The 26,212-nt window shown below is 47.5% G+C and overlaps 1 protein-coding gene and 1 long non-coding RNA gene across 19 annotated transcripts in view; both read right to left on the reverse strand.

Moving 5' to 3' along the window:
* Window positions 1–18,390, reverse strand: part of TDRD7 (tudor domain containing 7) — a 47,071-nt gene extending 28,681 nt beyond the window's left edge. For 2 of the 18 annotated variants that reach the window (XM_086866810.1, XM_086866802.1), the window contains exons 1-5: window positions 18,025–18,310; window positions 16,972–17,086; window positions 13,589–13,813; window positions 5,896–6,037; window positions 4,586–4,799 (exon numbers count right to left, since the gene is read on the reverse strand). In XM_086866810.1, the coding sequence (XP_086722936.1) occupies window positions 4,586–4,799; window positions 5,896–6,037; window positions 13,589–13,795 (563 nt within the window). In that variant the 5' untranslated portion in view covers window positions 13,796–13,813; window positions 16,972–17,086; window positions 18,025–18,310. Of the gene's footprint in view, window positions 1–4,585; window positions 4,800–5,895; window positions 6,038–13,588; window positions 13,814–15,108; window positions 16,504–16,971; window positions 17,087–18,024 lie in introns of those variants that run through there. The other 16 variants (XM_086866800.1, XM_086866799.1, XM_086866803.1 and 13 more) reach the window with 16 other exon arrangements.
* Window positions 18,391–20,516: 2,126 nt separating this feature from the next.
* LOC147648331 (uncharacterized) lies at window positions 20,517–24,697 on the reverse strand. The gene is made up of 2 exons (XR_015280049.1): window positions 23,268–24,697; window positions 20,517–22,532 (listed from the first exon to the last, which is right to left on the reverse strand). It is a non-coding gene; the product is annotated as an uncharacterized LOC147648331 (long non-coding RNA).
* Between the last annotated feature and the right edge of the window lie 1,515 nt (window positions 24,698–26,212).

Consider the following 26,212-nt stretch of genomic DNA (forward strand, 5'->3'; position numbering starts at 1 on the left):
CCAGAGAGCAGTAAATTTCACTTGGGAATACAGGCACCAAAATGAGCTCTTGATACTGAAGGGGGCACAGCACTGTGTAGGTCACAAAGACCTGGGAAAAAAACCAGCTGCGGAATAATTACATACACTGCAAGCAAAAGGGAACAAGAGTTGGAGAAGAGAATTCAAAATCTAGGTAACATCACCACAGCATGGCAGGTTGCTTTGAACCAGGCATCTCCTGACCAGAGCAAACCCTGCACATGCACTAGGCAGGCTTTGCAGAAGATCTCTACCCAGGGGCCAGTTCTGGAATTCAGGGACAACAGTGGAGCAAGCCATAAAACCCATGAGCTGCAGAAATACCAGGGGTGATTTTCACAGCTTCACCTGGACTCTGAGAAGGTAGGACAGCAGTTCAAGCATGATGCTGAGGCTAGTTGCAACAGGAAATCAAGACCAAGTAGCCTTATGTGTCATCACACTGACTTTTAATCTGAGCATATCCATGAGTCAGAAAGAGACCTCCCACATCCACATCTCTTCTAAGGAGCATCTTAAAAGGTTTAACACTAATTTGTCTCCTCTGCTTTTATGCTGTCCCTGATAGATGAAACCATTGTTCCTCTGTTAACTGTGGGATATTGTACCAAAGACCATACTTCTGTTCCGAGTCATGTCCCACAGCACTAGCTGTGAGGACAGGCACTGCCTATCTCAGAAATTTACAAAACAGGAGTCATGTTCAGAAGTGCTATGCAGCAGCAGATCAACTACAAGCACATTTATGAAACTCAGAAAGTACAAAAGCAAAGCCACCCACACAAAATCAAAACTTACATTTACACCTGGAACTTGCTGAGTATCTGAAAAGCCTCTTACAACACTTCATCTGAATTATATAAAACCCCTCTACTTTCTGGGCATAGCTCAGATGCCCACACAAAGCAGCAGAGTCTCTTTTTAGAAGGCGGCTGTGGGTGCCCATGCAGATGCTATGAGAAATCCAGGATCCCAATTTGTACGTATATCTACCAGTATGGACAACTCTAAGCTGAACAGATAGTCAGGCTAAAAAAGTCCTCTTAATGGAAGCAGGCTCAAAAGAGACTACCACCTGTGCTAGGCAGAAAGCAAAACAATCCTATGAAATAGCCCCATGGGTAGTGGAGACTGTCCCGCTACCCCTGCCTGCCAATAGGAATCCATAGCTGTGTTCCAGTCCTCTGTGCCATACACACTTACATCACTTTAAGCCCCAGATCAGGTGACACAAATGATGTGACTGCAGGGTAGGCCAGCCTGAACTGCAGGAAAGTTCCAGTGAGGAAGAGGGCAGATGTTCCCTGCTTAAGCCATGTCATGTGAACACCCGGGAAAGGAACCTTGAACAGAGGACTGATGATTCCCTTCTGCTGCATGTAAAAGCTAATTGGATTTGGGATCCTCTCAGTATTTAGACACTACATGTAGTGTCTTCCTATGCTTTTTGTTGAGGTTCAACAGTTTCCCACAATGGGCAGTGACATCAGCTTTGCGCCCAGTCACCAGTTTCAAGCCCTGCAATCATACAAGTATCATGTAATGTGCTGCTTGCTCACACAGATCATGATGGTCATACGTATCCAGCAATGAAATGGAATTCATCCACAGCCAGACAGTGCCAGGGCCAACATGCTTCCTTTCAGTTTGCAGGTATGGACAACTCAGCTACTTGCAAGGCCTCGTGTTGCTCAGCTGCTAGAAGCCTGCTCCCAGCAAGAGACCTCCTAACCACACCAGCAGCCAGGCCCTTCACAAATGCATGAACAGCCGTGCAGCCCTGACAAGTCCCCAAGTGTAGCTCCAGCTGAGCAGCTAGTCACATCTCACTGCCATACATTACTGCCTCACAATGAATGGAAGCAATGCCCTTCCTGCCAATTGCCTTACCTTGGTAAGGCCCCTATCACCCCAGTCTACTCTTTGGCCCTTGGACAGCGCTATCTAAGCAGCAAGGCCACATGTTGGCCAGCAGCTAATGGCTCCTGCTGCTTCAAGCAAGAGGGTTCACCAAGTACCTGAACCTATTCTCATCCATGCTGCTGCCTTCCAGCATCAAGGATCTCTGCAGTTAGCCTTACCATCAAGGTCTTTCCCTGCTTCTGAGGGTCCACAGCAACATAGTCAGGATAACCTGAGAGCTTGCTGCTATAAAGACAACCCTCAGACCCTGAAACAGCATCTGCAAGAAAGCCTTGGACAGCTACCTTCAGCATTTCTCTGTTGTCATGTGTAACAGAACTGGGAAGACAAACAACCTGTTCCCCTTCCACCTAGTGCTACATAGGGGCAAGCCCCTGAAGCTGTAATCATGAAAATCTCAAAAAAAATATCACAGAGTACTACAGAGGTGGGACATAGACTTTGGTAATCACAAGGAAACCACCATTTGCAGCCTCAGTGAGGAGCTTCACTATGTGATACTGCATGGAGCACCAATACCTGTCAGCATCCAAACAAAGTCTGTCACTGACAGGACATTATGCTGAGGCAAGGAACACACATCTGCCACAGCAGGACAGATATTCAACAGAAAAGGAGAAAAGAGAGATCTCTATGTGCAACCACGAGAGCATGGATGTCCTTTCCTACGATGTGGGTACATGGAGGGGCAGGGTGGGTAACAGAACGTCAAAAACTGCACAAAGGTAACAGCTCACTCCAAACTGGGAAGTGGGGCAGAGTCTGTCACCTTCAGGACTTGTCTCAGTCAACCTGCGCTGTGAAGGCTCAGCCATTCTCACAGGCAAGTGTTGACACCTCTGCTGGAACAGTGCCCTCAAGTCTGTGCCAGATAACTATGAGGCTGCTGGCAGCCCAGGATTTCTGGGGATGCTGTTCATAATTCCACTCATTTGCACACTGTTTTTTGAAGTCAGGACCTCCTGCCTCCGAGAAGCTTTCCCTCCTACAATTCCCAAAGTACAAGCAGCTACAACAGTTCAGGAGGTACAGAATGTCCCCAGCAGCAAGAACACTTGGATCTTGCCAGTCCTGCTTCAAACTGGCCAAGTTGAAACAAATTAATCCAGTCACGTGGCCACTATACAACCTCGTATTCAAACAGACTATGAATCTCACCTCCCCTAACTTTCCCTTCACTATGTATCCAAGCTAAGGATAGCATTTGGACACTGCAAAAGCACAAGATGTCTCCTCTTCTAAAAATACATGAGCCAAAGCAGACTTTGCTTGCAGCTTCTCCTACAGTGCAGGGCAGAAACTGCCACAGAAAGAACAGCAGAATACTTACCTAGAAGGAGCTCAGGAGAGACAGCCAGAGATGAACAAAGATAACACAAGATGTAGCAGACTACATTAGGAATAGCCAGAAGAAGAGTGACATCTAACTAATTTTATTTTATGCATTACAAATCTTTAAATGCTATAAAATACTTCCTGTATTTTCCTTACAGTAACTAACTTGGAGAAAACTCTAAGTGCTCTTTTTTGTTTTGCCTAAGGCAAAGTGCCTCTGCCTTTCAGGGAAGTGCAACTCACCTGCACACACAGAAAAGGGAAGGCCCAAACACAGCTGTTCCTACTTTTCTGAGTCACAGCAGGATGGCTTGGTCCCTCTCTCCTCTGCACAACAGACCCCTGATAGCACATGGATTCATGCAGGTGACTGGTGCAGGATGTGCCTGTTTTCTGTGGATCTTCCAGAAAGAGCAGGCACCACAGCAGGTTTAAGCTGTTGCGCTCCTCTGGACTACTTCACAGCTACGCTGCCGTGCAAGTGGCACACCGCTGCCATTGCCATTCAACACCAGGCTGACTTCCAACCCAGCCCGGGCTGGAGCCCTCCCCCTGCAGAGGATTACTGCCACAATCACAGCTCCAGCCGACTTAGCACAGCCACAATGAGCAACAGCAAACACTTTCTCACCACTGTCAGCTGACGGCCCAGGGCAGCCGAAAACAACACAGAAAGAAATGATGGGGCAGCAGCTGACTAAGCCACCCAGATTAGAGAGGCTCAAATGGGGCTGAAAAGCAGCATGTACCGCTAACCCAGCAGAACTGCAGCTCCAGCCCTCATCTCAGTTCACCCAAACATGGTCAGGTGGCTCCTGGCTCCAAGAACGCTGAGAAAGGACCCAAACACTGATGCTGCAACACAGAAGTCATGCAAGAGAGAAAGAGCAGCTGCCTGAAGACAACCATCACCCTCAACACACATCACCTGTCCCTGCACACAAATCTGCTCCTCCTGCTTTCTGTCACACAACCACGGTTGTCTGGCCACAACCGCTCCCTCCTGGGCCAGGGCAACAGCCCCACACTCCCTTGCTGTGACACCTTTGGCCACATTTCTCCCCAGAAAACATGGGAACAGGCCAAGAGCAGAAACCAGCTATGGCAGCATCCAAAAAGGCAAAACATCATCTCGTCTCCTTCCTGGGGTTCCATCCTATGTTCTGACTTCACCCGCTGCAAGGGCAGAAGCCTGGATTCCCACTGGACCCCAAAAGGCATTACTTACATGGTGGCATCCACGGGTCCATCACGCTTAATTTCCCCTCACTTGTGCACACGTGCACACACACATACACACACTGACCTGTTTACCACAGTGACATGCCTCTGCATGGGGATTTCTTTAGGTGGTCCACTCCCAGCAGCTGAAGGTAAGGCAGATCGGGCACTCTCCACAACAGGTTTCACACCTCCACATGCCACTTCTCTGCCTCGGGGCAGGCGAGGAACAGGCCTCTTACTGCCTTCTTCTGGCATGCTCAAAGACCGAGGTTGACGCAAAGTTCCTTTGGGCTTTCCTAAAGAGTTTGCAGGTACAGCCATGAGTAGCATTCTCCTCCACCCAGTCTACTTGCATCTCCCTGGCACCTTCTGTACTGCCATCCAAAGGGTTTCTTCTCTACTCTGGCTTGTGGACACCTGAACTCCCACCACAGCAGATGTGGCCAAGTTACATGCACAGAGGGACACACCATGTTAGCATTCAGGCCACATTGGGATAAACAAACTCTTGGTCACTTTACTATTTACGTGCTGCATCAATTTTGAAGGTTTCAAACACTTCCAAGGGGATTGATGTGCAAGAACAGTGAACCAACCTGCCTTTATAATCCCTGTCATTCAACTGGGATATGAGCCATTAGCTCAGCTATCCAACTGGCACCCTTGTAAAAAAGCAAGAAGCAGCAAACACTTCATTACACACAACACACAATACACACGAACTGTGAGACCCACTGTTGCTCCAAGCTGCCAACTAGCAAGCAAATGGGTCTTGCCTGGGCTTAATCCCAGGCCCAATTCCACAGACAGTCACACAACAGCACAGCAGTGAGGAAAACCTGACACACACTTTAGGGAAACACTGCTATAGCAGCTTATGCAAAAGGTAAGAGGTAAAAGAGCTGAAAATGGGCATCAGAACTTTTGTGGCACTGTGGCACTGGCATCAGCAACAGGAGCTGCTGAAGTAGCCACAGATGATGCTGCAGGGACTCCTCACTGTGAGAAAATAGTTCAATCCTCTCACTCCACAACAGGCAAAGGCCAGCCATAAAGAACAAGCAGGCTCATTGCCACATTTTTTTTGCCTGCATCTCAACCATGTTTCTCACAGAAGCAGGAGCACATGAAAGTGAAGCCAAGCATCTTCCAATGACTTTGTTTTTCAAGATCATTCACATCTCATATACACTCCTGAAAAAGGCTTTCCCTCTGATCATGGCTTTCAGATATAAGCACCCTTGTCAAGAACTCTCATCTTCCCAAGAACTCTCCACTTGGACCATGGAACTCATGGCCATAGGTGACACACTCTCACAGCCAAGATTTTTGCTGCAGCAGCTGCACAGTACTTTCATAAAGGCAGGCTCTCTAGAGCTGCCTATGGCTTACCTGATAAACTGACTGGAGATGTGTTCTTCAGCCTCATCTGACAGTTCACCTGCCGGACTGTTTTCTTCTTGGAACTCCTCTGTCGGGCCACCAGTTGAGCAACTCGCACAGTTTCACTGCAACTAACAGCATGGCAAATGACCTTGTTGGAGCAGGAAAGAGACAGGGGAAAAAGCAGTCAGTGAGACCCATGCTCATCCACAGCCTTCAGAATTACTTGTATCCCTTTCCAAGCCAGTAACTCTTGGATCATGCAAGCCAGCAGGCAGCTCAGGAAAAGCTTCAGCAGCAGACATGGATCTTGGAGATCTCACTTATGGAAAGTCTATGGGCTCTTTTTCCTCAAGGTCAGGATTAATAAGCAGAAGAGAGACAGTTTTCATGTTCGGACTTAGTTGTTTATTTTTTCTTATCTATTACATTCTCACAGACAGCGAGTTTGTCTGCACACTAAGCCAACAGTCTAGAAAATAGAGCCCCAGGTATCTCTTCCCAAGGCCTTTTAAGTGTCAACTACCCAATTATAAAATGCCAATTTATTTTTACTTATGACCCAATAGCCAAACACTTGTGTTCCGCACTGTGGACTTTCAGATCCAATCACACAATATTACTAAAATCCATGAAGAAGAAGGTGAAAGAACAAGGCAGGTTAATGTCCTAAACCCTCCACCTTGTTGCATATATATCACTATATTCTAAAACCTTAAAGTCTAAATTTCCCACTAATTGATGTAACACACTTCTGTTTAAACTACACACTCACAGTTTCAGTTCTATCAATTTCAGAAGCCTTTTCCATGGTCTCAAACACAGTGTTCTCTTGTGGGTCTGTGCCTGTCAGCACAGAGAGCATGAAATTCTCTGTGCCTAGGGTTCCAACACTCTCCTTTTGTGAAACCCCAGAAGAAACCTCAGTGAACCTCAGAAATCAGCAAACCAGACAACCAAAGCCTCTCCATTGCCCTTCCACATTAGGTTAGGCCCCTCTGAGAAACAGTCTGTTTCTCCCATCCCACAGGCCCACAGTCTTGCCTTGTAACTCTGGGAAGCCATGGGGTTGAAGCCTATCCTTATTCCTCCTGCCAAGGCTCACTAGAGGCTCTGGCACCACGATGGCCATGTGGAACACAGTTTCCTTTGCTCCACTTACCAAAGAAACTGCACAACTATCCTGGCTGCAACAATCGCCTCACAGGCACTGGGCTGGCCCCCAACAACAGCCCATCCTTGGATAACCATTCAACTGCTGCAAAGGCAGCTGGATGAGTACTCCTCCAGGACTTCATAATGACACAGGCAGTTACCCCAAAACTACTAAAAAGATGGAAGTCTGTAGTCTCAGTCATGTTCTGTGGTAGTGGCAGAGGTTGAGAAAGGGCCCCTTTCTCAGCAGTGCCATAGGGCCAGCACTGCTGTGTTGCTAGCCATGGCCTCCAGCAAACATCAGAGATGACCATTTTGCACAGGAGCAGGGCAAGAGAAACTCAGACCTTCAGAAATTTCACCAGCACCTCTGAAATTTAGCGAACATCAGCTCCAAAAAGCATCTTTTCTCACAACCAAGTCAAAGCAGAAGAACAACAAAAGCAAGACACTGCTAAGCAGCAACAACTTGTTCCAGGGATCTTCTCAAGTCTCCCAGAGTGACCCAAACAGCCCAGCAAAATATGGGCAATGGATGATGACACTAGAAACCAGGCAACTCTTCCTGCAGTGCTCTCTATCTCATCCTTCCCCCTCCTCTTCCTCCTCCTCTGCTGCACACCCAGCAGCTTTGCTGGGTTGGCTCAACACAGAGCCACTGCAGGGAGGGTCTCTCCTTCTGAGGGACAGCTCTCCTACCCCAGGAGCTCCAGCTTAAAAATCAGGCAGTGTCCCTGCTGCACAGTCAGCACTAATAAAAACAGCAATCCACCATTCTCACCAGGAATCACAGAAAACTTGAGGTTGGAAAACATTGCTACAGTCTATGTTATACAGTATGTTTACTCAAAGCAGCACCAACTAGACCTAGTAGGTGGTAGAATATCCCCAGGGATGAAGAACTCACAATCACCCTAGACATCATCTTCTATTGTTTAGCCAGCCTCACTGTAAAAAAGTGGGCTGTTTAATGTTTACATGGGACTGCTTTTATTTCACTCTCCTTCTGTTGTCTCTTGTCTGTTCACTGAATACCAATGAGAACTGGAGATGGAGTCTGGCTCCGTGGTCTTTTTACTCCCTTTAAGAAACATATGGATAAGATTTCCCTGAGCTTTCTCTTTTCCAGCACAAACAATCCCTGCTCTCTCAGCCCCATATCAGAGATTTTATACTCCAGCCCCTTCCTAACCTTCACAATCATTCCATGAACTTGCTTCAGTGTGGCCATGTCTGTCTTGAGAAGCTTAGAACAAGATGTGGTTTCACTGCTGCTGAGCAAAGGAGAATAATCACCTCTGTCAAGAGTGCTGGCAACTCTTCCTAATGAATCCCAGTGTGCTGTTGGTCTTCCTTTCTGCAATGGCACCCTGCTTACTATGAACTTTGCACCCACCAGAACTCCAGGGCATTTCTCTTACAAGCTACCTTTCATCTGGTCAACCTCGAAACTGTACAGGAGCATAGGGTTTTTCTTCCCCAGGTGCAGGACTTGGCATTTCCCTATACTGAACTACAAAGCGCTCCAGATACTCCAATTCTCCAGCTTCTTGAGATCCCTCGGAACAAGTACATTTGTCTGCTCTATCAGTCTCTCTTGTCATCTACACATTTTTTAAGGATGATCTCTGTCCCATCACCTTGATAATTCATGAACATGCTGGACAGCAGTTTCTGAGCATCTATCCCAGGGCACATCACTTTGAAGTGGTCTCCCAATGGGTTTTGTTACAGAGGAGGATATTACAATCCCTACCAAAATTCAGTTAAACTACATCCAATGCTCTCCATTCAACCAACCATCTCAATTTGAAAGGGTACTTATTTGGTCACATGATTTTTCACTTGGTAAACCCTTACTGACATGCCTTGTCTTTTAAGTGCCTGGAACAGCTTTCCAGGATTAGACACTCAACAACTTTCCCACAGTTCAACATCAGGCTGATCTTCCCACCCTTCCTGGCGAGGTGCAGTGCTTTCTTTCAGTCCTCAAGAACCTCCCACTAACTACCATGACCCTTCCAAGGTAACTGACACCTGTGGGTGCACTGCAATAATCTTGTGGACTTGTGAACATTCCATTTTTCCAAATGTTCCCTATCTTAATCTTCCCCAACAAGGTTAAGAATTCCTTGCCCTGCACTTTCCTCTGCCTATTTCTATAGAATCTCTAAACTCCTTCCATCTCACCCAATTCTGTTTCTACCTCCTGCTGCATGCCTGTAATGGTAGATTTAAGACAGGAGCTCCTTCTTCACTCACGTGTACCTTCTCCAACCTTGCTTAAGACAGAGACTTTGTCATATAGCAGCCTGTACCTGAGTCATAACACATCTTTGTGAAAGGTGAACCTGAAATCCTTCACTCTTCACCCTTTCACAGAAGTCTATGAAACAATGCTCTTTGACTAGGGACTTGATAAAGCTTTAGTGAAGTGAAACACAGCAAAAGGCTGAAGCTCCTCATTTGCTGTACCTTCTTTCTTCCAATTTTTCTGTTGGTTCTGTATCCCTGTCCCTGTTTCTTCCCATTGCCTGTACACTTAACCAGCTATTTTAAGGACTTTCTTTGGAAGCACTTTCTCAAAATTGGCAGTGCCCTGGGAGCAGTTCTCAAGTGGAGGACACTTTGTCTTGGTCTTCAAGTTATTCAAATAATCAATAGTAAACACAGTCTTTCTTAGGTCCATGTACATTCGTTCGGTCAGCATCTGTGTGATCCCCACAGGCTGCTTCTCCCCGCTTCCACCTCATGCATGCTTCCATTTATGGCTCAGCTTTGGCAGTGCTCCTGCCCCTCTTTGCTTTTTTCCCCAGTCATTGGAATATACCATTCTTCAAACTGGAGGAGGCAATCCTTGAAAGCTCACTACCTTTCCTGGATCATTCTCTTCAGGACTGTATTCCATGAGTCTTCCAAGCAGACTCCTGGACAGGCCAAAGTCTGCTCTCCTGAAGTCCCGCATTGCTGATCCTACTTTTTGCTTTGTTTCCCACCTTTCAGGCTTACAGACACCATCTAGCCACAGACACGGCTCTTCCTAGCCTTTACATCTGCAATTGCTGTTCCTTGTTTTCAAGGACTGTGTCCAGCAGAGCATTTCTCCTCATTGATTCATTGTATGTGTCAGGATGTTGAGAGCAGCAGACCCCAGAAACATCCTGGATTGCTCATACTTGGATGTCTTGTCCCTACAGCAGGTATGGCAGTGGCCCAAGTCCCCCATGAGGATGAAACCCCGCAAATGAAAGACTTCTTGCAGCTGTCAAATGAAGGCATTCTCTGCTTTCTCTACCACTTCTTCCCACCTAAGACATTTGTGACAGACAGCCAACACATTTCCTATACACTGGTCTGTCACTACTCATAAGCTCTTGCTATCTCATCATCTGTCCCAAGACAGCTCCCAGCATCCCCACTGCTCCCAAAATCAGAAGGTCTCACAGGAACTCCTCCTATTCACCACTGCAGCCTGTAACTCCTCAGCAGCCAGTGTCAACCCACAGCAGCATGCTGGATGTGTGCAACAACTCTCCATGACTTCAAAAGAGATCACAGCCCTGAACAACACAAAGATCTCTAGTTTCTTCTGGTTGTAGCCCAAGCTGTGGACAGTTTTGTGCTGGCACTTCAGAGAGATGTCTGGTTGTGCACACTTCCAGAAAAGCATACAAAAGCCTTCCTCAAACTCCTAGCTAATGGGAGTGGATGCATGGGATAGATCATTTGACTTTTGTTCTCGAAGTCTCAGTATAAAAGTTTTTTGTCCTTATCATAGTTTATCATAGTTTTTTAAATGCACATTTTCACATCTTTGGTACACTTCAGGTTTTTCCTGTCACTAATGTTCTAAGAGATTTTCAGCATTTCCTTCCCTTTTTTCATAGCTATAGTTTAACGAAATGGTTTGAATTAAAATGAATTTAGATGTAAAAAGGGATGGTGTGCATGGGCAGAGAGCAAAGCAGTCTTCAAATTTCTCCTTCTGAAGTGGCTTAATTATTCAAGCAGAAGTCAAAGTTTTCTTATAGGAAGGTGCAACCGCTCTTAAAAATGAACATGAAGCAAAGCAAAGTAGGGTTCCTTGAAATTATACAATCACCTGTTGCAGGTGCACAGTATTTCAGTGAGTCCCCTTGCAGTGCTTTCTGCACGCTGAACTTAATTCTCATCTTCTGTGGAAATTAGGGGATGTATCTACTGCCTAAAGAAAAAGTCATCAGCTTTAATCTTTCCCACATTGTTCAAGACAGCTAAATTGGTGCTCAGTAGCAAGCGGAACAAAGGACAATTTATAACATTGCCCTCCCAAGATAATCAGTCTGTTCAGCCTCAGTTACCTAGCTAATATCCACCTCCCACAAATACTTTAGGCAGCACGTATCATGTGGCACTTTAAGATGAATTTGTATTATTTACTGCCTACTTTATACTATTTCTTGTTGAATACATTTCTTGTGGTACGTCTTGGACAGCTGTGCTAGCAGTAAGGAAAGTCCTTTTAAGACTATCTAGACTGCAGTCAGGAATATCAACTGCTACCAGAGCCCTGGATGTGCATGTCTTTGCTGTCCTGCCCCACTGCCCACCCGGGGATTAAAAGAAGAGGCTGAACATTTTGGAAGTCAGGGTACTCCAGAGCCATGAAGAGAGAATGGCTGACTGTGTGCTCTTGCAGCGGCCTTGTGTGGACTCTGAGCTATGGTATCAGCCTATAATGGAGCTCAGGTATGCTGGAGAGAGGTTAACAAAGAGAACAGGCTTATAATGACATATAGCCCAGGTCCTGTAACAAGAAAGCACAGGGGAGCAGTCCCAGGTAGCTTAGCAGCCCACATCAGTGCATAATTATGTCTGACACCCTCTGCTTAATGTCTGCCATGGGGACACTACGGACAGTGGCAACAGGAGGGGCATCAAACAGCAATGTCAGCTCAGTCTTTGCACCTCTCCTACCTCCCAGGTGTTCAACAAATGCTTCCTCTCAGCTGTTTCAGTCATGCACAGCTGGCACTTCTGAACCAGAGTGAGTCTTCCTCAACTACCTCAAGAGCCCTGTTTAGTCACTTTCTCCTTTTTCACCTCCCAAAGCCACATTTCACTGTCTTGTAACAGCTGCCACAAGGAAGTGACTGCCCGTAGTGCCATCCAAGAGTTCACAAGGTTCTCAGCACACATCGTATTAGTGGATAAACAAGGATCTCAAGGGAATGGGAGGATACCAGATTACACACTGCAAGGCCCTAGTTAGAAACAGATGGCTATCTGCCAGAACCACCACAAGGAAGCATTTAATTGCAGGATCACAAATGTTCCCAGACCTGAGGTACCTGCAATCCTGTTACTGATGCAGCTGCAGCTGAGGCGGGCTTTGGAGAAAAAGAATCCCAAACTTGCTTATCTGCTGTAAAAGGGCAAATTCTGATGTAAATATGTAGAAAGGGAACCTGTTGCTTAAAAACAGCCACATTTCCAGGTATGAGAACAAAACCCAGGATACCTCTCACCGTATTCTCACCACACAGCTAATGAGTTCCCAGATGCTATCCTGATCCAGCTGAGCAAACAAGGAAGCCCAGTCTTAAGTCCTGTCTCTTTAGACCTGCAATGACAGCTGTACATTGTGACAAATATCCACTAGCTTTTTTGCTCTGCCTCAGGCTACAAAGACTTCAGGAACCCAGACATAGCTCCAACAAGGGAGAGGCTTCAAGCTTGTCACGCAGATTATCTGCAAGTCACACAGTTACACCAGCTATCAAAAGAATGCATTTTGACTTCAAATCAGGAAGTCCAGACTATTGGGCAAGCAGCTTCAAAGGTGGCAGCCACCAGGAAACACTGGTTAGACACCTGCAGCATGAGCAAGGAATAAGGCACAGCTCTTCTACCACACCAATCCTCTGCTAAGATCTGCTTCTCCTTCCTGATCTGTGTGATGACCCTTTATCCCTTACATGCTTGCCAAACTGAGGTACTGCTTGCAACTGCTGCAGCAAGGTACCTCACCTACAGGAGCTCTTCCTCACCACAGCACATATTTGCAGTCCTGTTGCACTGCAACCCATAAAAAACATGAATACTAAGTCCAAAGCAAGCACTGTCAGGCTTATAAGCAACAGCACTTAAGAGTTTCACTGTAAAAAATAAAAAAAGATACTAAACCCCACCGAGAAGAGATGATTAACACACACAAGTAAACCTTCTTTAAAGTCCCAGGACAAGCCACTAGTATCTCCTCCAAAGTCAGAAATGCTGAGAAAGGGGCCAGATCTCCAGTCATACAAATGATCTTTCCATACAGAATTCACATTTCCAGGAAAAAGCTCTGCAACCTTACACCTTTTGCATAGACAACCTTGGGTCTGGAATGCAGAGGCAGGAAAATAAGGAGCACTTAGTATCTTCTGTCACAGCTTCCACCTCTCCCAGAATTAGTGCAACATATATGTGCTACAGAAATACACAGGACAAAAGGAGGTAAAGCTATGAACCAGGAACATTCTGCAATCACAAAAGCAATTTCTGAACTGTAACTGATTCTTACCTCTCCCATTTTGTTCTCTTCCATTCTGACCACTCCTGGGATACTCTCCAAGTAGCCTTCCAGTGTGTCATATCCTAGGTGCCTGAAGGGAATCAACTCATTGGTCAGGGATCTGTATTCACTCTGAAGTTCTGACAAACGTATGCCATTTTTAAAGGCATGAAGAACAGCTCGCAGGGCTTTTGCAACAAATTCTGGCTCCTGCATCTTCACCTATACCCCTGCCTCCAAAAGAAAAAAAAAAAAGGGAAAAAAAAGCGCATTCTTATATACACAAACAAAAACCACTGGCTTTTACTATTCAAACTCCCTCCCCCTACAAGCTAGAATGCACAACTCAGTGGCTCATCTCTGGAGACCATGACACATCTGGGTAGAGTTGTAGGGCCACAGTTGTGCAAGACAAGCATAATATGGTATGAAACACACACGGCATGACATTGTCAAAAAGTGCTGACAAAGGAGCACAGCAGCCATCATGCACAGGTTAGCTCTGCCAGACAATCACGAGGCCACACGGCCAGAAGAGGGGTGGGCGCTGTTAAGCAATTGACCTACCACAGACAAGTACCAGATACTGTACCTGGGACAGGGCAATTCTGGATGTGTGTATAACTGGGGAATGAGAGGCACTCTGGAAAGTGGCCTGGGGGTCCTGCCAATGGGAAGCTGAACATGGTTCAGCAGTGCCCTGGCAGCCAGGAGTGCCACCTGTGTCCTGGGGTGCATCAGGCACAGCATCACAGCCGGGCAAGGGAGGCATTGTCCTGCTCTGCTCTGAGCTGGGGCAGCCTCACCTCGAGTGCTGGGGCGGGTCTGGGTGCCACACAAAGAAAGACATTAAGCTGTTAATAGAGTGTCCAAAGGGAGGCAACAAAGATGGTGAAGGGCTGTGAGGGGAACCCACATGAGGAGTGGCTGAGGTCACTTGGTCTGCTCAGACTAGAGAAGACTGAGGAGAGACCTCATTGCAGTCTACAGCTTCCTTGTGAGGGGAAGAGGAGCGGCAGACACTGATATCTACACTCTTGTGACCAGTGACAGGACCCAAGGGAATGGCCCAAAGTTCCGTCAGAGGAGATTTAGGTTGGATATAAAGAGAAGGTTCTTCACCCAGAGGGTGACTAGAGCACTAGAACAGGCTCCCCAGGAAAGGGGCCACAGCACCAGGTCTGACAGCTCAAGAAGCACTTGGACAATGGTCTAAGGCACACGGTGTGATTTAGAGTCTCCTGCACAGGGCCAGGAGTTGGATTTTGATGATTCTGTGTGTCCCCTTCCAATTCTGGATATTCTGTGATATGATGACACCTTACTAGCAGTGGGGCCAGAACTCCCACTGAAAGTGATACAGGTCACAACCACCACCTGCTGCCACAGTGCCCTGCACTCTGAGGTGGGGGTGACCCTCTGGAGGGACCAGAGCTCTTCTGCATGCCCCTGACCCAGAACCTGCACCAATGTACATGTCTCAACTCCACCATGGAAACAGCATGCATCTGGGGCATGCAACGTCTTACCCACAAGTGTACAATGCCTCGACTCCACAGACTCTTCGGAGGGAAAACACAACTTAAGTCCCCAGGCATGTGATCCTCTGACACAGGGATTTTGTCTTGGCCTTCTGTTTTTTCAACCTGTCTTGCTCATCTCTGGTAGGGCCATGGGATGCCCAAAGTCTACCCCAGGGATAGGCACTGCATGACCATCCCACTGGGCTCTGCCCAGGCATGGAACCTTCTCAGCCTGGACCGAGGGACAGACCTCTTCTGGCGACATGACACAGGCCTTCCTGAGGCCTGCCCGGTGGTCACCTCACAGCTCCACAGCCCTCGGGCACTTCCCAGGGCTCTGTGACACCTCTTGGCTCCTCCCCAAACACCTCAGTGCTTTTTCTGCAGCCATGCAAAGCGGAAGGCCCAAACCTACCTTTTATCTTTGTGCAATGCATTTCATTCATATCTACAGACTCATTCCATCAGCTCTGAAGAAAGACTGCTTTATCTACCTCAGGCTTAGATTTTACCATTACAAATGTCTCATTTTATATACCTCTAGAAGTATATAGAACTAGCATATCTAAATACAAATCTACTGATTCACTCCTTCATACAGACATCTCTAACTAGCTACATACCCTGTGCCCATGCTGCACATAAACATTTTGATAGCTGACTACTTCCTGGTACAAGGAAGCAGGAGCTGCAGCACTGAACAAAATGGCAGCTCCCTCCCACAAAATGGTGGCAGAAACCTTCCAGCCAGGGCTCTGGCCCAGGAAGTCTGGGCAGCGCTGGAAGCAGTTTCAAAGCGGGAGCCAGCGCTACCCAAAGCCCTCCCAGCCCCTCAACTCACAGGCCTGCACACACACAGGGCTTCCCCAGGAACACCCAGCTACACCCACGGAACATTGGCTAGCGCCAGGCACAAGTGCTGCAGGGCAGGCTCTGTGCTCCCCGCTGGGCCTCCTCCTCCTCCTGGGCGCTCACTCACCGCAGGGATGCTCCCGCCACTGGAACCTCCCTGCCACGGCCATGGACCAAAGCCACACAGAGCTCTCACACAACCCAGCAACAACCCTGCTCTCAAAGCGTGTGCTGCACACAGGCTACAGTCCAACACTGAGCACAGCACACTGGTGCACCTCAAACGCCAGGTCTTCAGTCCCAAGCGACTCATGTGCAACAAAAGCAGAGCCTGTGCTTTGGGAGAAGGCCACCTCACTCTCCTCAACATGCTCCAGCTCTAGGCACACCACCAGAGTGCCCCTCCTCCAGCACACCAAGGCGAGCGATGGATGCCCGCACGAGGCTCTCTCACATCTGCGGTGCTGCCACGAGGGATCCCGTGAAAGGCTGGTCTGCAGGCTCTCTGCAGAAGAGACTCTCTCCCATCACCGCTTCCCTTCCTGGGGAAGTCACCCTGGGCAACAACACACCAAGTCCAAAAGGAAGAGAAATCCCAACCCTCGGCACATTTCAGATTCCACCACACACCCTTCAGTCTCTCCCTTCCTGCACCCAGCTTCACCATGCTCCAGCTCCAGGACCAGGCAATGAGGCACCGCATCAAATCCTTTTCTGCACCATTCCTTGAACAGTTTCACTTTGTGCACACACGCAGCACTCTACTAATCCAACCGTACCTCTTTCTCTGAACACTTATATTTGCACACAGGTACACCCATGTCCCTGCACCCACACAGACAACACAGCCAATACATGTCTTCACATACACATGGTTCTTTCACCCTGCAATTTCTGCCCTTGCTGCTCCAGCAGGTTTCACTGACCGACCCTGCAACAATGGCGACCCTGCAACACCTGCCCTCACATCTGCCCAACACAGGCATTGCCCAAGAGGAGGAGGAGCACACGCTGAACCTGCACATCTCCACACAGCAGTGGGCAAATCTACACTGGCCACTTGCATTCTCTCTCATCCTTTCAGAGACTTTGCAGCTGGTGCTCTGAGCTTCAAAGAAGACGTGATTGCCACCTGCCAGAAGAAAAAGACACACGAGGTTCATATCTCCTTTGGACCCTCTCGGTTTCAAATGATGTCATGCACCAGAAAAATATGTAAGTGATGTAAAGTCCCGATCGCATTAAAAAAATCCCAAACACTCAAGCATTGAGAACTACAGTAAAAAAAGCTGCTCTGTCTACAACTGTGTTTCAAGCCACATTCATTCAAGAGACATGGAAAAGCTGATGATAAACATTTTGGGGCCTTTTTGCCTACCGTCTCTTTCAAATAATAGATGCAATGTCAGTATCAGACATGTTAGTTGTAACCAATACAATAGTAGGATTAGATCAGAAATAGCAAACGACATATTATAAAGTCTATACCCCTAAACTATATTGTAAGGAGTAGTTACAAGGACAAGTTAAATGAGCTGACAGATACTAGGGTACAAAGGTTAAACTGAACCCAGTCTCAACCCACACCTTACAATCTTCCCATTCCTACAGTCAGCAGTTACGCACACTTTTAAGGCAGTAATTGTGACAACACCGAAATATTAACAGAAAGCTAAACGTCTCAGAGTATCTTCTCAACATTTTTAAAAATAGTTTTTGAGTTAAGCCTCTTTAACATTAGGTCGTTCAGCAGTTATGACACTCTTCCGGCGGTTCACTGCCTCCAGACAGCAGGACACTTCATTGGAAACAGAGCCCGAGTCGCGTCATCATCACTAAAGTCAGCGCACATAGCCCAGAACATCACTGCCAGCATCTGAACTCAAACTTTCTTCAGAATGCTCAGAACGGATGATCCGCGCTGCGGATCATTAGCCAGGGTATGGAAAAGAGAAAATGCGGACAGCTCTCCTGCAGGGAGGGATGAACTCCTGGAAGCCTCACTTTTCGCAGACTACAAACACTCCCCTGAGGAACACAGGTCTCCGAAGGCATAAAGTATCCACTAACCCACTAAAGACGGGACACTGTCACCGTACAGACTCTGAGGAGGAGCAGCCTCGCACTGGCTGGCAGCGCCCGCTCCTCCGCGCTGCCTCTCCCCTCAGACCGCGAGGACTTACGCCCGGCGGGGTTCCGCTTCTTCCTTCCCACTTCCTCCACCCAGGACTTTCGGACTCTTCCCGTGCTGCCGCCGCAGCCGCCGCAGGCCGGGCCGGGGCCTGGCGGAGCCGCCGCCTCCGTGCGCGGGCCCGAGGACTGAGGGGCTGCGCGGCCGCTCCCGGCGGCGCCGCCCAACCGGCCCGGTCGCCCCCGCCCGCCGTTGAACGGCCCGACCCGGTCGCTGCCTCCGCCCCGCCCGCTCCGGCCCGGAGCGCCTGCGCGCCACCCGTGTCCTGCCGCTCTCGGGAAGGGCCACACGCGCCCTCGGCCGCGGGAGCCGGGCGGGAGACGCGCCCGTGCCACCTCAGGTCGCTGCGCTGGCTTCCCAGGGGACCGGTGGTGCCAAAAGGCAGTAGCCAAAGTCCTCTTCCGAGAGGGAGCGACTGAGGAATAACAGCTCCGTGCTTCTCCTCTGCAGAGAATCACAGAATGTTAAAGGGTTACAAAAGACATCATGATCTAGTCCCAAGCCCCCCTGCCAGGGGCAGGGACACTTCCCACTAGAACAATTTACTCAAGGCCTTATCCAGCCTGGCCTTGAACACTGCCAGGGTTGTGGAATCCACAGCTTTCCTGGGCAGTCTGTCCTAATGTCTCACCACCTTCACAGCAAAAAATTTCCTCTTAATATCTAACTTAAATTTCTCCTCTTTCAGTTTGTATCTGATTATCCTAGTCCTGCTACAACAGTTCCTGACAGTGCCTTTTTGGTTTTCCTATACAACCTGGAGATACTGGTTGCAGTGAGGTTTCCACACAACTTTGTCTTCTCTAGGTTGAACAGCCCACAACTTTCTCAGCCTGTCTTCATAGGGAAGATGCTCCAGTCTTTTCAGCAACTCTGTGGCCCTTCTCTGGACTTGTTCCAGTAGTTCCATGTCCTTAGGTTTGGGGGCACCAGAACTGTATGCAGTACTCCTGCAGATGTTCAATTAATTCACTTAAATGCCTCAGTTTTGGAGTACCAAAACCCACAGAATTTAGTTCTGCAGCTGGAGCTCTCTCGTCACCTCCACAGGTGGGTGCTCCATCAAGGAGGTGCTGTTTGGTGCCTGCCAGCACTGCTTTGGGTGTGCAGCCCTTGTCAGGAGGGCTGTGCTTGCCCAGCCCATATCCAGGTTGCTGCCAATCTCCAGGTGGTATGCATCTGCATAGGCACCTCAGGCACTGCTGTGTACTTGAAACCTGTAGACTCACAGGTTCAGCTTTCACTGTGTTCTTCAGCGTTCCAAGCACATGGCTGATTTGCTCCCCATGCAAGTGGTTACTAGTGATGGGCAACCCCTCAGCATCCTGTATTAAGGAACCCTGCCACCCTGCATGTCACCTGCAACAGCATTCCTCTCTCTGCAGATGATCACTTCTGTGAGCCAGGCTGGAAGCAGCATCAGGCCAAGCTGTGTGGTCGCTGAATAGTGGAGGTCTTCTAAAACCAAGCCAGAGGCTGGCCCAACAGAAGGGCACATGACAGAGGTGAAATTGCTGAACCTCACAGGGGTGTGCCTGCAAGGGGCTCCCAATGGTGAGCACCACCTTCTGCTACGACTGCTACTGCCTCCAGAGTCTGCTTGCTGCCAGAGTCCAGAATCGTCTGACAAAGCATTTTTAGGAAATCCACACATGGGGGATCCTATGTTTAATTCAAAGTTTACTCATTTGAGGCTATTTTCATTTACAAGGGTTTTTCATTTAGTAGAGTGATACGTCAGTTACAGTAAAAATGCACATGAAATTTTGCAGACTCTAGCATTTCCAATTATTGCAGAATCACAGTACAGTCGTGAATCTCATAAATGGCCTATAGAATATGTGTATTGTTACAACACTGTCTTTAACTGGTAGGAGGGAATATGTGTATTGCAGCCAGCTTAGGGCTGGAGCACTCTCTTTCTTCAAAGGTTCTTTGTTCATAGTTTTTTGACATTTTTGTACTTCATTGTGCTAAATCTAGCTGTCACAGCTAAAATAAGTAAAACAAGACTGTAGGCTAAGAGAAGGTTGTACAGAGCAAGCTTCACAGCCCACAGCTCGAGGCCTTGTAAATGGTACCTATGCCACTGTCCAGAACACTATCCTGGGCCTTGAAAAGCAGGTCTTACTTTTTGGTTTTTTACTTTTCCTTCTCTTGGTCTAATGTGGCAGTAATTTTGTACAGAGAATTGTTGGACACACTTGTTCTATGTCAAATGAGATATTTGCAGCACTAACACAATGATGTAGTGAGAGAAAAAGGGTGTGAAGGACTTGAGAATCAAGAAGCATAAGAAGTACAGGCATATCACACAGAAGTGTGAATAGATGGGGGAAAACTGTAGGAAAAACAGAAACTCTCCAACATGTTTTCAGAGAATCAAGGCATTACTTTATTCTGCCCAGGATGTTTTTCAGACCAGCATGTGCATCAGAAATTATTTAATCCACACATGCCTGGATTGTGCAGTGAAATTCATTCCATCATACATGTTTCTTACTAGACTTTTCACATATTTATACATTAAACCCCAAAGAAATTCACATTCACTGGTCTTAAATTACACAATTCTTAGTTTCAATTTCCTATTGGTTATTGATCACCTTTGATGCTAATTACGTCTTCATTCTTTGGTTCTCTTAACAATCTCTTCCTAGCCCAGGTGTCTCCAACTGCACTAGAAGTGGTAATGTTCATTAATGTTCAATAATGGTCATTAATGGTTTATCTCCTGTGTATTTTATGGCTACTCATAATCCATAGATGTTAACATTTTAGAGCCATGCCTGGTGAACAGGATCTTTTGAAAAGAAATTTCAATTCCCTTCTCCCTGGGAAAAGGCAAAAAAATCCCTGACCAGAGTTACATAAAAAAACCTTAAAGTTCTATAATTTCCAGCAGTTGCACAAAGGCTTAAATGTTTGGTTTTCAAAAGCTGTTGTTGGCCCTCTACCAGTCTCAGCAGGTGAATGGACATGTTCACCCTAGGGCACAGTCTCCTACAGACTTGCATTTCCAGGACTGAGACAAAATTCCAGACAAAACAAGTTTCACTGTGAAGAATTCATGTAGCTTGGTAATAAGACACACCACCAGTAACAGGTCTGATCGGAATTTTGTGCAGTGAGAAAGGCACATGACACGGCTGTGAGAGCATCTTCTTCTCACAGTGCCCCAAGTACATCAAGGTTGTGATTCGTTGGACTGCACAGGAGCAAAACCTGCACATGCTGGGCAGGAATCCAAGACTGCTATGAGTGACAGTGCAGGGCTAGTCCCCTCATTTCCTTTGATGCTGCAGCAACCATGAGAACCTCTGACAACCTCAGGATAGGATGATGGGCAGGCAGACATAGGAGAAGAGGACTTTGAGTGCTTTTTAACATCAAAGGTTTAAAGTCAAGACAAAAATTCTGCATTTCTCTGGCCCAGGACATCTCCACAATGACTGGGTCCAATAGGTAGAGAATTCCTGTGCACTTTCTTCTAGAAGGTGGCCATCACTTGTTCTGACTCTTTGAAGCTCAAAAGTCTCTTCAAAGTCTCTGAAAAGCTGCAAAGTCTCTGAAAGGATGAGAGAGAATGCAAGTGGCCAGTGTAGATTTGCCCACTGCTGTGTGGAGATGTGCAGGTTCAGCGTGTGCTCCTCCTCCTCTTGGGCAATGCCTGTGTTGGGCAGATGTGAGGGCAGGTGTTGCAGGGTCACCATTGTTGCAGGGTCGGTCAGTGAAACCTGCTGGAGCAGCAAGGGCAGAAATTGCAGGGTGAAAGAACCATGTGTATGTGAAGACATGTATTGGCTGTGTTGTCTGTGTGGGTGCAGGGACATGGGTGTACCTGTGTGCAAATATAAGTGTTCAGAGAAAGAGGTACGGTTGGATTAGTAGAGTGCTGCGTGTGTGCACAAAGTGAAACTGTTCAAGGAATGGTGCAGAAAAGGATTTGATGCGGTGCCTCATTGCCTGGTCCTGGAGCTGGAGCATGGTGAAGCTGGGTGCAGGAAGGGAGAGACTGAAGGGTGTGTGGTGGAATCTGAAATGTGCTGGGGGTTGGGATTTCTCTTCCTTTTGGACTTGGTGTGTTGTTGCCCAGGGTGACTTCCCCAGGAAGGGAAGCGGTGATGGGAGAGAGTCTCTTCTGCAGAGAGCCTGCAGACCAGCCTTTCACGGGATCCCTCGTGGCAGCACCGCAGATGTGAGAGAGCCTCGTGCAGGCATCCATCGCTCGCCTTGGTGTGCTGGAGGAGGGGCACTCTGGTGGTGTGCCTAGAGCTGGAGCATGTTGAGGAGAGTGAGGTGGCCTTCTCCCAAAGCACAGGCTCTGCTTTTGTTGCACATGAGTTGCTGGGGGCTGAAGACCTGGCGTTTGAGGTGCACCAGTGTGCTGTTGTATTAAATGGAATTGATTCGTGCTAACTAAATTGTAACTATTTGGAAAGTTCCTATTAGAAGCAATTAAAAGAATCATTGTTACAAGGCAGATGTACTCCTTTACAGATGTTACATGTTAAAATTAAGTACAGGATGTAGTTTGGAAAATAAGTAATGTCCCAAGACGAAAACAGCCTTCAGATGGACAAAATTAGAATGACTTTAAGCATTGGGCCTAAAAATCATTAAATGTAAGACTAATTAATAGACTTACATAACATAATGCTTAGTACACACGCACAGACCTGTGAGGCCATCCAGAGGACAGCAAAGATGAGTGTAAGCCTTTGTCCAAAGACCCCCAAAAGAAGACTGGAGAGCCCCTAACAGCAAGTGAGGCATGCGCCATGAAGAATAGTAACTTAAAGTCAAAAAAAATCAAAAATAGGAGGTATGTATAAGCATACAGTATATAAGTTTTGCATGAAGTGCTTTGTTTTGTACCTGAGGTGGGGTGAGAAACCCTCCCTGTACTCCATTCGATTTTGCTTATGCTTTAATTGTATTTAATTATTGGCAAATTACATATATAATTTGGGTTTTTTTATTAAATTGTATTTTTTTTGCTAAATTGTATTATTTTATACCAAATTACTATTTAATTTACTATATTATATTTATTTTTAATTAAACTGTTGTTAACCCAAGGGACTTAGTTGTCTGAAATTCTAATTGTCATTTATAACACTGTGCTCAGTGTTGGACTGTAGCCTGTGTGCAGCACACGCTTTGAGAGCAGGGTTGTTGCTGGGTTGTGTGAGAGCTCCGTGTGGCTTTGGTCCATGGCCGTGGCAGGGAGGTTCCAGTGGCGGGAGCATCCCTGCGGTGAGTGAGCGCCCAGGAGGAGGAGGAGGCCCAGCGGGGAGCACAGAGCCTGCCCTGCAGCACTTGTGCCTGGCGCTGGCCAATGTTCCGTGGGTGTAGCTGAGTGTTCCTGGGGAAGCCCTGTGTGTGTGCAGGCCTGTGAGTTGAGGGGCTGGGAGGGCTTTGGGTAGCGCTGGCTCCCGCTTTGAAACTGCCTCCAGCGCTGCCCAGACTTCCTGGGCCAGAGCCCTGGCTGGAAGGTTTCTGCCACCATTTTGTGGGAGGGAGCTGCCATTTTGTTCAGTGCTGCAGCTCCTGCTTCCTTGTACCAGGAAGTAGTCAGCTATCAAAATGTTTATGTGCAGCATGGGCACAGGGTATGTAGCTAGTTAGAGATGTCTGTATGAAGGAGTGAATCAGTAGATTTGTATTTAGATATGCTAGTTCTATATACTTCTAGAGGTATATAAAATGAGACATTTGTAATGGTAAAATCTAAGCCTGAGGTAGATAAAGCAGTCTTTCTTCAGAGCTGATGGAATGAGTCTGTAGATGTGAATGAAATGCATTGCACAAAGATAAAAGGTAGGTTTGGGCCTTCCGCTTTGCATGGCTGCAGAAAAAGCACTGAGGTGTTTGGGGAGGAGCCAAGAGGTGTCACAGAGCCCTGGGAAGTGCCCGAGGGCTGTGGAGCTGTGAGGTGACCACCGGGCAGGCCTCAGGAAGGCCTGTGTCATGTCGCCAGAAGAGGTCTGTCCCTCGGTCCAGGCTGAGAAGGTTCCATGCCTGGGCAGAGCCCAGTGGGATGGTCATGCAGTGCCTATCCCTGGGGTAGACTTTGGGCATCCCATGGCCCTACCAGAGATGAGCAAGACAGGTTGAAAAAACAGAAGGCCAAGACAAAATCCCTGTGCCAGAGGATCACATGCCTGGGCATAATGAGGAAAAGACTTGAAGAGGCTCCTTTAAAACTCTGCGTGTCATACTTCATAGTTAGGTCACCTTTGTACAGAAGGAGACAGGAGACTCAGCATACAGTGAAGTTTGTCTGTCTACCTCTCTGTCTGTCTGTCTGTTGGACAACAGTTACTGCAAGGCCCAAAGGACCAGAGCTCTTGAGGAAAAGGAAGTGGATCATTATGAGCACTGGGGTGTTGCAGAGCTTTTCAGCTCAGACCATGATTATTTTGGGACTCAGAGGAACAGGATGGTGGTTATAAATGGCTGATGTGGCCCTTTATTTTTGAATAATAGGGGTGATTCTTTGCATTTTTCTGGGCATCTTGTGATGCATGTGGCAGTGTCAGTTTGGATAGATGCAGAACTACTGAGCAAGGCAGAAGAGATGCAGGGCAGACTACTGTGGTCAACACAGGGCAAAGTAACACCAAGCCGCATCCTTTTGTTGGAGGTTGAGCTTTATGCTCACATGGCCATCCTCTTCTTGTCTGTCCTTTGAGGTAATTTTCAGGCAAATGATATGTGGATGCTAACTCTGAAGCAGGCAGCAAAGTGCCTGTAGAATTGCAGGTCACATAGCTTTCTCAAGTCCTGCCTGAGAAAGTGGCCTGGGAAGTTTCAAGGAGAATTTAAAACAATCCTTAGAGACAGAAAACAGCCTTGCAGGTGTTGTATCTCTGTCCCTTGTTTTCTTTGCAAGAGAAAGTCAGGGGGTGGTGAACCCCACTGACCAATGATGGTAATGTAGTAATTTGCTAACCAATAAGAGTTTCCTTTCTGTACTTTCCATGTGTCAATCTATAAAAGAGACCTGAAGTAATAAACGGAGAGAAATTCTCCTGATCGACTCCTAGAGAGTCTGTGTCGTTCTTCTCGCCGTTCCTAATAGAGCGACAATGATAGTGTCAGATTTCTCAAGGTCTGTTCCAATTCATCCATGGAAACACATACTAAAGAACTCTACCCTGGGTACATAATGAAGAGGGCTGTTGAGTACAGCTGTGCATTGGCATTAGCTGGTCACAGCTTGGACTACTTCTGAATGCTTTGTGTACCTCTTTGGAACATGGAGGAAGAAGAAGGGATTCTTTGCCCCCAGGCAGTCATATTATATATGCGTGCCTGTTTGAGTTCAAGCACAGACAAAACTGCCTGTTCAAGCTCTGACACTGCTGGATTGCTGTTTTTATTAGTGCTGACTGTGCAGCAGGGACACTGCCTGATTTTTAAGCTGGAGCTCCTGGGGTAGGAGAGCTGTCCCTCAGAAGGAGAGACCCTCCCTGCAGTGGCTCTGTGTTGAGCCAGCCCAGCTGGGTGTGCAGCAGAGGAGGAGGAAGAGGAGGGGGAAGGATGAGCTGGAGAGCACTGCAGGAAGAGTTGCCTGGTTTCTAATGTCATCATCCATTGCCCATATTTTGCTGGGCTGTTTGGGTCACTCTGGGAGACTTGAGAAGATCCCTGGAACAAGCTGTTGCTGCTTAGCAATGTCTTGCTTTTGTTCTTCTGCTTTGACTTTCTGCTTTGACTGCCTTGTCTTGATTCTGAGAAAAGATGCTTTTTGGAGCTGATGTTTGCTAAATTTCAGAGGTGCTGGGGAAGTCCCTGAGTTTCTTTTGACCTGCTCCTGTGCAAAATGGTCAACTCTAATGTTCACTGGAGACCATGGCCAGCAAAACAGCAGAGCTAGCCCCATGAAGGGCTGTTTTTCAGCCTGTACCACTATCTTATAGGCAGAGCTGAGGTTTGCAGAGTATCAAGTGTGCAGTTTTGTGGCATGAAGCTTGTGTATTTCACCTGTGGGTTACCTGAGATGTAGCATGTTGTGGCATCTTCCAGGTGCATGGCTGTTCTGAGACTGTATAGGGAGAT

Source organism: Cyanistes caeruleus, chromosome Z, assembly GCF_971803275.1.
Source record: "Cyanistes caeruleus chromosome Z, bCyaCae1.hap1.1, whole genome shotgun sequence".
In the NCBI taxonomy this organism is placed as follows: domain Eukaryota; kingdom Metazoa; phylum Chordata; class Aves; order Passeriformes; family Paridae; genus Cyanistes; species Cyanistes caeruleus.